The sequence below is a fragment of the Mercenaria mercenaria genome, chromosome 6 (genome assembly GCF_021730395.1).
Source record: "Mercenaria mercenaria strain notata chromosome 6, MADL_Memer_1, whole genome shotgun sequence".
Taxonomy (NCBI): domain Eukaryota; kingdom Metazoa; phylum Mollusca; class Bivalvia; order Venerida; family Veneridae; genus Mercenaria; species Mercenaria mercenaria.
In genome coordinates, this window is record NC_069366.1 from 45,928,792 (window position 1) to 45,944,587 (window position 15,796).

Genomic DNA, 15,796 nt, shown 5'->3' on the forward strand with positions numbered 1-15,796 from the left:
CATACTGTTCGCTTTCAAACCCTATTGCAATTAGAGAAACCGTTAGCGAACAGTATGGATTGTGACCAGACTGCGCGGATGCACAGGCTGGTCTGGATCCATGCTGTTCACAAAGCCACTACGTTGGTTTTCTCATGGCATGGCTCATTTGTTTGTATCCAGTCATTTAGGAAGGGGCATCTATGGAAGTGAGATTTTGAATTTAAGGTTTAATACTTCTGTGCTGCTGGTTGGGTTATTAATTCTATCTCCCTTGACACTGCTTGTTTGCACTATGCCATACATTAGTTTTTCCACAGGAGAAAGTTAAGTCAGATATGTTGCACACGTAACATTGACTGGTCTACCACTGTAGCTTGTTCATATATGAACAAAAAAGCTAACTTTATAGAGACTCAGATGGTAAAAAAAATGAAGTGTAATTCTTATTGTTAAAATTGTAAGAGAGGTTGAGTAGAAAATGCAAAGTAGGAGTGAGGTGCTTAACTGTAAATGAAATGTTATCAAGAACAGAATTTCTTAGGCATGTCTTGTACGATGCCATTTGGAAAATCCTAAAATTATTAAACCAAGCTAATGGCTGTGCTAGATCATCTTGTTAGGTGAAAGGTCTGAACTGACTAATAAGTGAATGTTCCACATATCTATTTTATTGTTGATTTCAGGTACCCCTATCATTCAGCCACTTTGGTGGACAGACCCACAAGACACAACCTCATTGACAGTAGATGATGAATACCTTATAGGGGATACTTTGCTAGTCGCTCCTATAGTGAGTGAAGGGAAGACGCAGAGAGATATTTACATTCCACAGGGAAAATGGAAAGACATGATGAATGATGTCGAGGTGGAAGCTGGGACTTGGATCAGAGACTATCATATTCCATTAGATAAAGTGGCAACTTTCATGAAAGTGAAATCATAAACATTCCTTTACATTTCTATGTCGACAAGAAAGTAATCGGCAACCTTGTAGAACAACGGATCTGATACAGACAGATTGCTTTTTAGCTCACCTGAGCATGGAGTGCTCGTGGTGAGCTTTTAGGATTGTTGGATGTCAGTACTGTTGTCTATCCGTCATCCACAGTTTCTTTACAGAACATCTCCTAATAAACCACTAAGCCAATTTCAACCAAACTTCACAAGAATGTTCCTTTGGTGGGCCCGATAACTTGAGAGCCACTTGACCCAGAATATTTAAACTTCATAGGATGATTGGATATGCAGACTAGATAACCCCTAGTGTTCTAGGGGTCACTCCATCAAAGGTGAAGGTCACAGGGGCCTGAACATAGAGAATCGTTTCCAATCAATAGCTTGACAACCACTTGACCCAGAATGTTGAAACTTTACAGGATGACAGGACATGCAGATTAGATGACCCCTATCGATTTTGAGGTCCCTCGGTCAAAGGTCAAAGTCACGGGCCAGAACATGGAAAACCATTTCCGATCAATAACTTGACAACCATTTAACCCAGAATGTTGAAACTTCATAGGGTGAAAAGACTTACAGAGTGGATGATCCTTATCGATTTTGGGGTCACTCGATTAAAGGTCAAGGTCACAGGGGCCAGAACATGGAAAACTGTTTCCAGTCCATAAGTTCAGAATCATTTGACCCAAAAACGAAACTTCATGGGATGGTCGGACATGCGGAGTAGATGATCCCTATTGCATTTGAGTCACTAAGACAACCATCAGTGTCTCTTTGATTTTCGCTCCTATTGACTTCTTGCCTGTTACTACTATGTAGACATGCGCTTTTCTACAAAAGCATCTTCTAGTTTCAAACTAATTTTACTGGAATGCCCCTTGAGGGTTGGGAAATTTTTTCTTACAAAAAAAATCAATACAAAGTTCAACTTTACAAAGAAAGAACATATTATTTACTTGTAATCTGAATTCAAAAATATTTTTGGATTTTCAAAATTTAAAAAGTTTTGAAATACTTACAATTTTCATATTTTAGTATTCAAATATCTTTTTTAAATGAATAACCATTGTAAACGACATATAATTTTAATAGCGGCATAGTGATGTCCAAAACTTTTAGAAAATCACTGTAAGTTGAGCATTCATAATTAATCCATTTTATTTCAAAATAATAAATAAATGTAATTAATAAATTGCTTGTTTTATAAGCTTTCCATTGATCAAAACATTATTGATATAATTTGTGTTTTAAGAAAGTTTAGGCTGTTAGAACAACATCTCTTTTAACAAAAAACATAGATGTTCGGCGTCTGCCCACCTGATCAATGTCTTATCAGTTCTAAAAATAGAAAATACAACGGATTTGTATACAAACACGATCTCCTCTATAGGTTCCATAATTATATATTGTGGAAACTTTAAAAGTCTTCATTTCAGAAAACACTGGCCCAGTTTCAAAATAATTTCACAGATATTTTTATCCCTGACCTCCTACCAAAATTGTTCAAGTAAACTGTGAAACTGAGGTGAGCGATCTAGGGCCATCATTGCTCTCTTGTATCCATTCAGTGCAGGGCTGTCGTTGTAGTAACTACAGCAAGTTTGATGACCATCCATTTCAGACAAGTACCAAGATATTGTAGTATATAGGTGGTTAATTTTGCAATTTGGAAATGTTTTCTGTTTTCAGATTGGGAAATAGTGAATGGGTTGCATAAGTTTTGCACAAAATACAACCGTGAAATAATTTTCATGTTAATTAGAAATTTCAAACCTAAACACAACAGATAAAACCATTTTGTTAGTAAGCATGCTAAAAGTATGTTACAATAAAAATGTATTTCCTGATGATAAAGTGTAATTTTTCAAGTGATTTTTGATAGATAATGATTCTATTATCCTTGCCTGCTAACATTTTGTTTTTCAAATTTATAAACAATTTCAAACATTTGTGTATGCGGAATGTCTTTCCAATGCTTTGTGAGCTTTTTCTGATGCAATACATGTGTAATATTCACATACAGTTATGGCCCTTGACTTGTGAACATTGACATTGTCTGTTTAATTAATAATTTTAGTAACTGTGAATGAATCACAATCAAACATGTATAAAATATGTACCACTTAAGAAATAATTTGTTTATACATGCCAGGACCGGAAATGGTAATAAGTCTTGCGGGGTAGTTCCATTAGGGTGCAAATCATGATGGCGATTTATACTGCACAGTGAATAACCAACTCATTGTGTGCGTAAATTAATTAAGACGGTTATACTATTTCACATTTCATTTTAAACATGTTTTTATGTAAAATGTTTGATCAAATTTGAAAGCGCTATTTCTCGATGCGTACAAGATGTGAAATATCACGTCTACTTGATATCATAATAATATAGTTGTGATGATAAAAAGCATTGTTAGTCATATTAGAATATAATTTTTTTGTGAGCGCCACTTTGCTCAGACCAACGTGAGGACTTTGTGTCCAGCAAGGATCCAGATCAGTGCATATCCATAAAGTTTGTTTATCCCAGCATCCATACTGTTTGTTTATCCCAACATCCATACTGTTTGTTTATCCCAACATCCATAAAGTTTGTTTATTAATTTCAGGACTAACTGACTTTGTTGTATGTAACTGATAGGTAGAAGTGCAGTCTGATCTGGATCCATACTGATCGCAAAGCCCAAACATTGGTTTTCAAAGAGCAGTACTTGTGTTAAGTTTGATATCAAGGGCAGAGCAGCTCAGTTATTGCTCTTAACTGGGCCAAAACTTCTGTGTTGACCCATGTGGTTCTGGTACAGTCTGTGTATGAAAAGAATTGGAACCACTGTCTTACCCAGAGCTCCAGATAAGCTGCGTATTTGCATATTTACGCAATTAAAATTGCAGAAAACCCAATTGAATTCATACAGTGTGCGTAATGAAACGCAAGTAAAATTCCTAATACCCAATTCGTAAAAAATCGCTTGCGTATCGCATTTTCCTTATTACTAGAACGGGTACGAGACTTTAACGCTAGATTTGACTGACTGGTTATATGTTACCGCAGAACAGGTTGCAATTTATCGGAAAAATCACAGGACCATTCAGTCGGCTGATCGGTGTTATTTGGATACTTTGTAAACAATTTTACGCCGATAAAATGTAGAAGAGTTGATGAATAAACATTGCTGCAGCACAAACTAATTAGTGGGATATGTTGCTGTTCAACAATGACAGTTATCTGATTGTGACGATGTAGTGTCACCAATACTGGATGATATCTTTTGGGAGAATGCATATTGTGGTGACCACATCGTTCAGGATATTGTGGATGAACTGATCTCCGACTTCATTAAAAGTGAAAAAGAAAACAACAGTATGGAACATTCATTACAATTTTAAATACATTTTTGTATTAAACATTGAAAGGCGCCATTAAAGTACTTAGCTACTTAGTCAGTCCTGTTCAATGATACATACCATGTACCAAATACCAAATTCAGACAAAAAGTGATGGGTAAATACCCATTTGCACCAAAAGCTTATCTGGAGCTCTGCTTACCCATACGTGATCGAAAGAGGCGACTTTGCTGTTTCACTGTGATTCCAGCAGGTATAAAAGTTTTGATTCCATACCTTTTTTAGCTCACCTGTCACAAAGTAACAAGGTGAGCTTTTGTGATCGCGCAGCGTCCGTCATCCGTGCGTGCGTGCGTAAACTTTTGCTTGTGACCACTCTAGAGGTCACATTTTTCATGGGATCTTTATGAAAGTTGGTCTGAATGTTCACCTTGATGATATCTAGGTCAGGTTGGAAACTGGGTCACATGCCGTCAAAAACTAGGTCAGTAGGTCTAAAAATAGAAAAACCTTGTGACCTCTCTAGAGGCCATATATTTCATGAGATCTTCATGAAAATTGGTCAGAATGTTTACCTTGATGATATCTAGGTCAAGTTCGAAACTGGGTCACGTGCCTTCAAAAACTAGGTCAGTAGGTCAATTAATAGAAAAACCTTGTGACCTCTCTAAAGGCCATATTTTTCATGGGATCTGTATGAACATTGGTCTGAATGTTCATCTTGATGATATCTAGGTCAAGAACGAAACTGGGTCATGTGCGGTCAAAAACTAGGTCAGTAGGTCTAAAAATAGAAAAACCTTGTGACCTCTGTAGAGGCCATACTTTTTATGGGATCTGTATCAAAGTTGTTCTGTATGTTCATCTTGATGATATCTAGGTCAAGTTTGGAATTGGGTCAACTGCGGTCAAAAACTAGGTCAGTAGGTCTAAAATTAGAAAAATCTTTTGACCTCTCTAGAGGCCATATTTTTCAATGGATCTTCATGAAAATTGGTCTGAATGTTTACCTTGATGATATCTAGGTCAGTTTCAAAACTGGGTCACATGCGGTCAAAAACTAGGCCAGTAGGTATAAAAATAGAAAAACCTTGTGACCTCTCTAGAGGCCATATTTTTCATGAGATCTTCATGAAAATTAGCGTGAATGTTCACCTTGATGATATCTAGGTCAATTTCAAAACAGGGTCACGTACCTTTGAAAACTAGGTCAGTAGGTCAAATAATAGAAAAACCTTGTGACCTCTCTAGAGGCCATATTTTTCAATGGATCTTCATGAAAATTGGTCAGAATTTTTATCTTGATGATATCTAGGTCAAGTTCAAAACTGGGTCACATGAGCTCAAAAACTAGGTCACTATGTCAAATAATAGAAAAAAACTACGTCATACTCAAAACTGGGTCATGTGGGAACAGGTGAGCGATTCAGGACCATCTTGGTCCTCTTGTTTATATTGATGTAAATGAGATGTGAAATCAAAATATTTAGGCCTGTTGGTGCCATATAACCTCTACTGTGTTGATGCGCAGTAAAAGCCAAGTCAGATCAAATCAAAACTTCTGTGTCTGCTAAATAATAGTGATTTCAGTGTGTCAACAAATAATGGGCTCAACATTGTTGCCCTTTGGGCTGCAACATTCTAGTATAATTCAGTTACAGTAAGTTCTTAAAAATCTTTATTGTGAAGTAATTGACATGTTTTGATATGGCAGTATTATTATTGCTCCGCCTTTTAATGTAATTGCCAGAAAGTAAACTTTGCTCAAAGCTAGCTTTTTTAATTTTTAAATTTGTTAATTTGTAATTTGTCATTATAGTTTTCAGTAATTCATGACTCTACTGTGATACAATTGTGAACTTAATTTTGTCTTATATGTAAGATTTAGTTGCTGTTTTTTAGCTCACGAGAGCACGAAGTGCTGATGGTGAGCTATTGTGACTGGTCATTGTCCGGTGTCCGTCTTGTGGCGTCCGTCGTGCATCATCCATCAACATTTGCCTTGTGAACACTCTAGAGGCCACAGTTGTGACCCAATATTGATGAAACTTGGTCAGAATGTTTGTCTTGATAATCTCTGGGTCATGTTTGAAACTGGGTCATGTGGGATCAAAAACTTATTCAGAAGGCCAGATCAACTCTGGTGAGCAATATAGGGCCATCATGGCCCTCTTGTTTTGTAGCCAGAACGTATCTGTTATACCAGTACAAGTTAGGTTTTTCAAACCTCAAGAAAAAAAGATTAGATTCATAGATTCACATATCCCATCCTTGAAGGCATAATTGTGTACAAATATGCACTGTATATCATGAAAAGGGTTGATAATTTATGTGTTATAAAATTGGTATGTTAAATTTTCTGTGAAAAAGAAATGCTTTGTGTAAATTCCAGTAGGCACAGTTTCTGGTTTATGTCAGAAAGTATATTTAATTGCAGGAAAAATACAAAATTATAGCTCTGTTATGGTAACCTGAGCCAATGCTAAAACATTTTTTTTTTGATGTTGTCTCATTTTATTTGGTTGTGTATTTTTAGTGGAAATACAAATTATATGTTATGATGTCTGGAGCAATGCCTAAACATTATTTTTGATATGTTTTCTCAATTTAATTTGAGACAGAATTATTTTTCTCATCAGTGTTTAGATAGTCTACAGGTGTTTATTGTGTACGACTGTACAATTAGGCCTTAAGATGGTATTTTTCACTATTTGCAAAAACTGCCTTTGGAATGACCTAATTTACCGGTAGTAAAAAATTGTAAAATCAAAACTGTTCTAGTCTGATTTTGTGTTTTGTAACATATTGTAAAATTAAGTTAGCCTGATGTTTTATTTATCATATTATAATAAGTAACATTCTGTAAAGTTGTTTATTTTTAACCGGCTTAAAATTTGGTGGCTGTATGTGGAGCCATGAATTTGTAAATTTCAAATTTTAATCATAAAATGTATTGAAAATTTATTACTTTATTAAGAATTAAGGTCATGGATTTAAACAACCATAATATCCACAAAATACCGGTACATCCACCCACAAGTAATGATGATTTCATGATGATTGTTAGTTAAGTATTTTTTGTATGCTTAAAAATTTCCTTTATTCTTCATTGACTTTTGTAATTTTGTATGCGTTTTTCCTATTTATTTTTATCATATTGCATTTGATCTACACTTTAACGCTTTGAAAACATACACTTTTTCAGGTTCTTCCAAAATTTTGTTTGGAGTATTATAAATGATTTGTTTGATAACAGGATGACTTTAGACATATTACCTGCAATTTCTAATGTTCAATTTTGAAATCATTCAAGAAAATCAACTTTTTCAATACATGTCGAATTCTGTGTCATAGTTAAAGTAAAACTGATGGAAATCTCACAACTGAGAAAACACTTTCCATGCAACAGATCTAGATCTCTAGATTTTTTTAAGGACAAAGCAAATGAGGGGTGATTTTAAAACAATATTGGAAATTTTTAAGTACTAGTACGTCTTTCAGAAAGGGTTGATTTGGTCACATTTTAAATGTTAAAATGTTTATTCTTGTGAAATGTTCTAGAATTCCAGTAAATAGACTAAGTTTCTAAAAAAGGATAACAAATCTGGCTTAACAAGAGCTCTCTGATTAACACCTGGAAGTTAATACGCATGTATTTAGGATGTAACAACCTTGAAACTGTTTGATAAGCATTTGTAATTGCAAAAATTATTATAAAAAATGATCTGCTCCTGATCTTAGGTAAAAGCCAGTATCTTAAGGAACATTGGGTTATTTTGTGACTTCCATTGGTATCCTATCATGAATACACAGGAATGATCTTGATTGATGAAATTTTTTTTGAAAATTAGAGTGACCTTTAGAAAGTGCTAGATTCTCAGACATAATGCAAATCTTTGCTTTGAAATGGAGCTACCGGTATTCAGTATTAAGTTGTGTGTTATCAAAGCATTTCAGTGTAGAAGAAAAATTTGAATGACTGATTCAGCCATTTTCTGTAGTATTGAAAATTTGTATTTCTAAATGTTTTGCTGTATTGATGGGCTAATGACCACTGCTTGCTCATAGTACTAGGGTAGTGATAAATCATACACATGAATCATTGTTGTTGCTATAAAGTCATTTGAGCCGCGCCATGAGAAAACCAACATAGTGGCTTTGCGACCAGCATGGATCCAGACGAGCCTGCACATCCGCGCAGTTTGGTCAGGATCCATGCTGTTCGCTAATGGTTTCTGTAATTGCTATAGGCTTTGAAAGTGAACAGCATGGATCCTGACCGGACTGTGCGGATGCGCAGGCTGGTCTGGATCCATGCTGGTCACAAAGCCACTATGTTGGTTTTCTCATGGCGCTAATTTGTGCAATCCTGACATATGTTTTTAGCTCACCTGTCACTAGTGACAAGGTGAGCTTTTGTGATCGCGCAGCGTCCGTCGTCGTGCGTCCGTGCGTAAACTTTTCCTTGTGACATATCTCTAGAGGTCACAGTTTTCATGGGATCTTTATGAAAATGGGTCAGAATGTTCATCTTGGTAAATTCTAGGTCAGGTTCGAAACTGGGTCACGTGCGGCCAAAAACTAGGTCAGTAGGTCTAAAAATAGAAAAACCTTGTGACCACTCTAGAGGCCATAATTTTCAATGGATCTTCATGAAAGTTGGTCAGAATGTTCACCTTGATGATTTCTAGGTCAAGTTCGAAACTGGGTCACATGCAGCCAATAACTAGGTCAGTAGGTCTAAAAATAGAAAAACCTTGTGACCACTCTAGAGGCCATAATTTTTCAATGGATTTTCATGAATGTGTTCAGAATGTTCACCTTGATGATATCTAGGATAATTTCGAAACTGGGTCACGTTCGGCCAAAAACTAGGTCAGTAGGTCTAAAAATAGAAAAACCTTGTGACCTCTCTAGAGGCAATATTTTTCAATGGATCTTCATGAAAATTTGTCAGAATGTTCACCTTGATGATATCTAGGTCAAGTTCGAAACTTGGTCACCTGCGATCAAAAACTAGGTCAGTAGGTCAAAAAATAGAAAAACCTTGTGACCTCTCTAGAGGCTTTACTCTTCAGTGGATCTTAATGAAAATTGGTCAGAATGTTCATCTTGATGATATCTAGGTCAAGTTCGAAACTGTATCACAACCGGTCCAAAACTAGGTCAGTAGGTCAAATAATAGAAAAACCTTGTAACCTCTGTAGAGGTCGTATTTTTCATTGGATCTGCATGAAAATTGATCAGAATGTTCATCTTGATGATATCTAGGTCAAGTTTGAAACTGGGTCAACTGCAATCAAAAACTAGGTCAGTAGGTCAAATAATAGAAAATCCTTGTGACCCCTCTAGAGGTCATATTATTCATGGGATCTGTATGAAAGTTAGTCTGAATGTTCATCTTGATGATATCTAGTTCAAATTTGAAACTGGGTCAACTGCGGTTAAAAACTGGGTCAGTAGGTCAAATAATTGAAAAACCTTGTGACCTCTGTAGAGGCCATATTTTTCATGGGATCTGCATGATAATTGGTCAGAATGTTCATCATTATGATATGTAGGTTAAGTTCAAAACTGGGTCACATGTGATCAAAAACTAGGTCAGTAGGTCAAATAATAGAAAAACCTTGTGACCTCTGTAGAGGCCATATTTTTCATGGGATCTTTATGAAAGTTGGTCTGAATGTTCTTCTTGGTGATATCTAGGTCAAGTTTGAAACCGGGTCAACTGCGGTCAAAAACTAGGTCACTAGGTCTCAGCATAGAAAGACCTTTTGACCTCTCTAGAGGCCATATTTTTCAATGGATCTTCATGAAAATTGGTTGGAATATTTATCTTGTTTTAGCTTCTTGTCCTTAAGTGCAGTGATAACAGGTGAGCGATATAGGGCCATTCTGGCCCTCTTGTAGATATATAGATATACTTCCTTTATGCTGTGATTTTTTTTTCAAGGATTTGAATGACCTCACAATTAAACGGAAGTAAGATTAGAAACCCACCACTGTTTTATTGAAAGACAATGTCTGTAAAATCTGATATAAAGACATGATTAAGAATGTGTGAACTAATACAAGGACATTAAAACTGTGTATTTTTATAGCTGTATGTTTTGCAGTATACATGTACATTATGTCTTATAACAGACATTGTTGACCTTTGAAACCATCACTACAACACTAGGATTGTGAATGCTTTATCACACCAGGAAGAATTTGTCTTTGTTTATTCTTGTCAACTAGGTGCTATGTAATCAAGTCAACTATATTGTTTAATTTTTTGTACAACTTTTTTTTCTGTAAAAGGTATCCAATTTTCATACTTACAAGTGTAATAAACTACAAATTTACAGTCTGATTTTAATGTCTATCTCTATTGTACTAAACATATATTAACTAAGTAATAATTAAGAATATATTACTCTGAGTGCCATGCCAATAAAATCTGTGATAAGATCCTTTGGAAGCAAAGAATGCAAGCAATCAACATAATAGCAGACTCGGTTTGACCAAGTCTGTTCATGAGAGGTAATGAAATGTAGAACACCCCACCCTCATGCCCACTAACACCGGCTCAAGCAGAATTCGTTTGTAGTAAACCTCCCCCACCCCCCCTGTACGCCCTTCCCCGGTCCGCCTCACTCCTTTTCTGACAACTGTAGTGGATTTAATGAAACTTCATATAATGATAGATGGCGATAAGGTAGATTGTAGCATAGAACCAGAACTGTATCTTATTTATGAATGATCCCATTATATATGCATGTAAATCAAAATACATGGTCACCTGTAGGGGTGGCATGCACTAGTTTGACAGCTCCCTAACTTCAGCAGTTCTTATCTGAATTAAAAAAAAAAATTAGCCTAAATGTTTGGCCAAGTTTGATAAAAAGCTGGATGGTCCAAGAGTTATAGCCCTTGAATTACGAAAAATTTGAAAATTGAGTGTTTGCTATCTTACTCAGTAGTTCTTATACAATGTTCTCAGAACTTCATAATGTTTATGGGTATAATATCTCAGCCAGGTTTGATAACCAGCTGGATCCTCTAAAGTCTGGAGTTATGACCCTTGAATTAAATTTAAAAAAAGGTATAACCCCCCACCCCACTGTTATTTTGATGTCAAATCCAATTTCATGCTGTTTGTTAATCTGACCTTTCTTGCCAGTGTCTTACATCTACAAGTCTGATAAATATAGGTTCTCAAAGGCTGAATGTTTGGATTAAAATGACCAGTCAGATGACATAAATGGCAACACAGTTGAAACTGAACAAAAATCTGTAAGCAGAAAACAATAATTATAATTTCCACCAGCATTTCAGCAGCAGTGACCTTTCTTACTTCTGTTTACTGTGTAATATTTGTTTACAAAAGATACAAGCAAAACCAGAAGGTTCAAAACAGGAAATGTTTTAAACAGCTTAGGAAATGGGTAGGGGCAAATGCAAGTTTGCTGTATTTCTGTCATTCAATAACAAAGATGAAGAACTCGTCAACTTCCGCATTATAAACCAACTGAATGAATACCTTTAACATATGACCTTCCTCCATATTTGCACATGCCTTGCTGATAGGTAAGAAAACATAGCTTATTATGTCCCCCTTCGAAGAAGGAGGGTGGATTGTTTTGCAGATGTCGGTAGGTGGGTTGGTATGTAAACCAGTCCGTTTCCAGATGGTTACTCAAGAACACCCGAGCCCAGGATCATGAAAGCTGGTAGGGAGGTTGGTCATAACCAGCAGATGACCCCTATTGACTTTGAGATCTGTAGGTCAAAGGTCAAGGTCACAGTGACCCGGAACAGTTAAACGGTTTCCGGATGATAGCTCAAAAACGCTTGGGCCTAGGATCACGAAAACTGGTAGGGAGGTTGGTCATGACCAGCAAATGACCCCTATTGATTTGAGGTCAATAGGTCAAAGATCAAGGTCACAGTGACCCGGAACAGTTAAAGGGTTTACGGATGATAACTCAGAATACCTGGGCCTAGGATCATGAAAGTTGATAGAAAGGTTGGTCATGACCAGCAAATGACCTCTATTGATTTTGAGGTCAGTAGGTCAAATTTCAGCGTCACAGTGACCCGGAACAGTTAAGCAGTTTCCAGATGATAACTCAAGAATGCTTTGGCCTAGGATCATGAAATTTGACAGGGAGGTTATTCATGACCAGCCGATGATCCCTGTTGATTTTGAGGTTAGTAGGTCAAAGGTCAATGTCACAGTGACCCGGAACAGTTAAAGGGTTTACGGATGATAACTCCGAATACCTGGGCCTAGGATCATGAAAGTTGATAGAAAGGTTGGTCATGACCAGCAAATGACCCCTATTGATTTTGAGGTCAGTAGGTCAAATTTCAGCGTCACAGTGACCCGGAACAGTTAAGCAGTTTCCAGATGATAACTCAAGAATGCTTGGGCCTAGGATCATGAAATTTGACAGGGAGGTTATTCATGACCAGCAGATGATCCCTATTGATTTTGAGGTCAGTAGGTCAAAGGTCAATGTCACAGTGACCCGGAACAGTTAAATGGTTTCCAGATGATAATTTAAGAACACTTGGGTCAAGGATCATGAAAGTTGATAGGGAGGTTGGTCATGACCCACAGATGACCCTTATTGATTTTGAGATCAGTAGGATAAAGGTCAAGGTCACATTGACCTGGAACAATTAAACCATTTCCAGATGTTAACTTGAGAATGCTTGGGCCTAGGATTACGAAACTTAATAGGGAGGTTGATCATGACCAGCATATGACCCCTATTAATTTTGAGGTCAATAGGTCAAAGGTCAAGGTCACATTGACCTAGAGCAGTAGAACTTTTGTGTACAGTGACCAAATAAGTTTTGTTCCTTGTGCAATTACTGAATGCATCAAGGGTGGCATTTAGTCAGTGTTCTACAAGCTCTCGTTTCTAGCAAAATATTTTGTAGAAACTGGAATAGATGGCCTAATTTCAAAATAATTCAAGCAATAGTTGCTTATATCATTCTGCTAGTAAGCAGGGCTAGATTCCAGATGTGTTTTTATACCTGTTCGCACTGTGAAACTCGGTGAGCCATCTAGAGCCGTAATAGTCCTCTTGTTTTTAGCTCACCTGTCACATAGTGACAAGGTGAGCTTTTGTGATCACCCTTAGTCTGTAGTCAGTCCTTCGTCAACAATTTCTTGTCTGCACGATAGTGGTTTCATTTATGATTTTATTTTAACCAAACTTACACACAACTTGTATCGGTTCCTTTCTTGAACTGGCCAGGTCCCATTATGCGTTCCAGAGTTACGGCCCCTGGAAAGGCCAGAATTAGCTATTTTGACCTTGTCTACACAATAGCAGCTTCATTTGCGATTCAATTTTAACCAAACTTGCACACAACTTGTACCACCATAAGATCTCGATTCCTTTTTATACTTCTGAAGGGACGTATTATGTTATCACCTCTGTGTTCGTCTGTCTGTTGGTTAGCCTCAGCGATATGACCATTTTGTGTTGATTCGCAGTAAAACCCAACTCACTCACTGTTGGTTAGCAATTTCCCTTCCGCTCTGTAACTCTTGAACCCCTTAAAGGATTTCAAAGAAACCTGACACAAATGTTCACCTCATCGAAACAACATGCAGAGCGCATGTTTTCGATGGCTCACTTCAATGTCAAGGTCACACTTAGGGGTCAAAGGTCATATGACTTCGTTTTGTGTATATATTGCTCTGCATTGCAGTGCTCTTGTTTTTATTTGGCAGATCCTTCTTTTGTTCACTTACAATACTTTTTTCTTTTTTAATAACTTCCCTTTTATGTTACTATAAATAGCTTATTTAGTAACTTTTTTATTATTGGCCGTAGGGAAAAACCGAGACCACTTTTCTGTGGTACAACATGGATGGTACCTCCAATTTTTAGGTGTTTTTTGACATATCTGTATCTTGATTATGATTTTTTGACCTTCTTGTCCTTAAAGGCAAAGAAAATCTCCTATGTAAGTGACCCCCCCCCCCCCCAAATACCAGACTTTTTAATCCCCAATATACAAGATCCTGTCTGGTCCACTCTGATAAGGGTCCATAAAACCCCCGTAGACTTGACAAGTAGCCTAATTATTGTCGGAGAATCATAAATTTTATTGCCTACAGATAAATTTGTTATTTCCTGTGTTTTGCATTTTATTGATTGAAGTGCTGTTTTTTTTTTTGTTTTGGTTTTTTTTTTTCAGAATGTACACAAAATCATTTTAATTGATAATATACTAATTTTGATTGCTCAGTCATGTTGAATAATTTCCTGGCCAATTAAATTATAACTCTTATAGCAACGCAATTCTCACTCCTCAACAATAAAATAATTATTTAAAACTTAATATTTATTTAAAGAGAAATTACAAGTTTGTTTATTCAATGATTATGATCTTTTGATCAAAAGTAATAAAATAAAACCAGATAAAAGATAATTGCTTGATTTTATTAGAAATTATTTAAAGAAGCATTCAGTTGCATTTTTAATAGATAAAAAAGGAATATGGACAGAAGGATTTTATATATTAAAATGCATAATTCCCCTTGTATTGTCTAAATGATGTTTCTTTTATGTATAATAAATCCAGCAATAGAGATATATCATTGTTCAAAATACACATAATTTATTATTTCTAAAAGCTATGTGCCTGAATGCATTTTTTACATTTTTGATAAAAAACAGCAATGATGAGATGTAATTGTTAGAAAACTCGATTTATTAAAAATATGATAAAAATACTGTTGTATTTTATCACTTTGTTTATTTAGCCCTAATTCAATCAAGCTTTCCAAACTCGTTATAAAAGTGAGAACTGATTTGCTATAAAGGTGAGAAATATCACCTGCAATTTATTTACTTCACAGTAGCTATACAGTAGCCTATTATGATAAACAGAAGCAAGTCTATCAATCGTCCAGTCTTGTATATTGGCTCTTACCGCCAATATGCAGACCATAGGCCACATACCTTGCATACCAGAATCAGTGTCTTTAAGTGCAATGATAACAGGTGAGTGATATAGGGTCATTATGGCCCTCTTGTTTATACTGTGTAGGCCTATTTATATACATGTACCAAGTTTCAATGAAATATCTGCAGTGGTTAGTGACATCACTGATCAGAAACGAAAATCACATTTAAGGAAAGTTTCAAATGTAGAAATTAATACAGGTATTTAAAAGAAAACAACGATAAACTGGTAAAAATATAAATATGTATTAATGAATTTGATTTCACATACAACAAATCAAGTCAATTTTTCCACGATAAAAGTACTCCCTAAAAATGGTCATGCATAGAAATTATTGCACTCGACATGTAAACAAGATTATATTAACTGACTTCAACTCCGAGACAACCTCAAGTCTACGACAACCTCAAATTTGTTGTGTTTTTACTGCGTAATGATTTCTATTGTGGCAGTTCAAGAAATGATCTTACTACAACTGAACATACTGCTCCTTTGTTAGTCTTTGGTTTCACTACATCAAGAGGCTATT

The 15,796-nt window shown here is 36.0% G+C and overlaps 1 protein-coding gene across 1 annotated transcript in view; it reads left to right on the forward strand.

Moving 5' to 3' along the window:
- Positions 1 to 10,636, forward strand: part of LOC123549030 (myogenesis-regulating glycosidase-like) — a 29,558-nt gene extending 18,922 nt beyond the window's left edge. The window contains exon 4 of the mRNA XM_045336795.2: positions 666 to 10,636. Coding sequence (XP_045192730.1) covers positions 666 to 925 — 260 coding nt within the window. The 3' untranslated portion in view covers positions 926 to 10,636. The remainder of the gene's footprint in view (positions 1 to 665) is intronic.
- Positions 10,637 to 15,796: the final 5,160 nt, after the last annotated feature.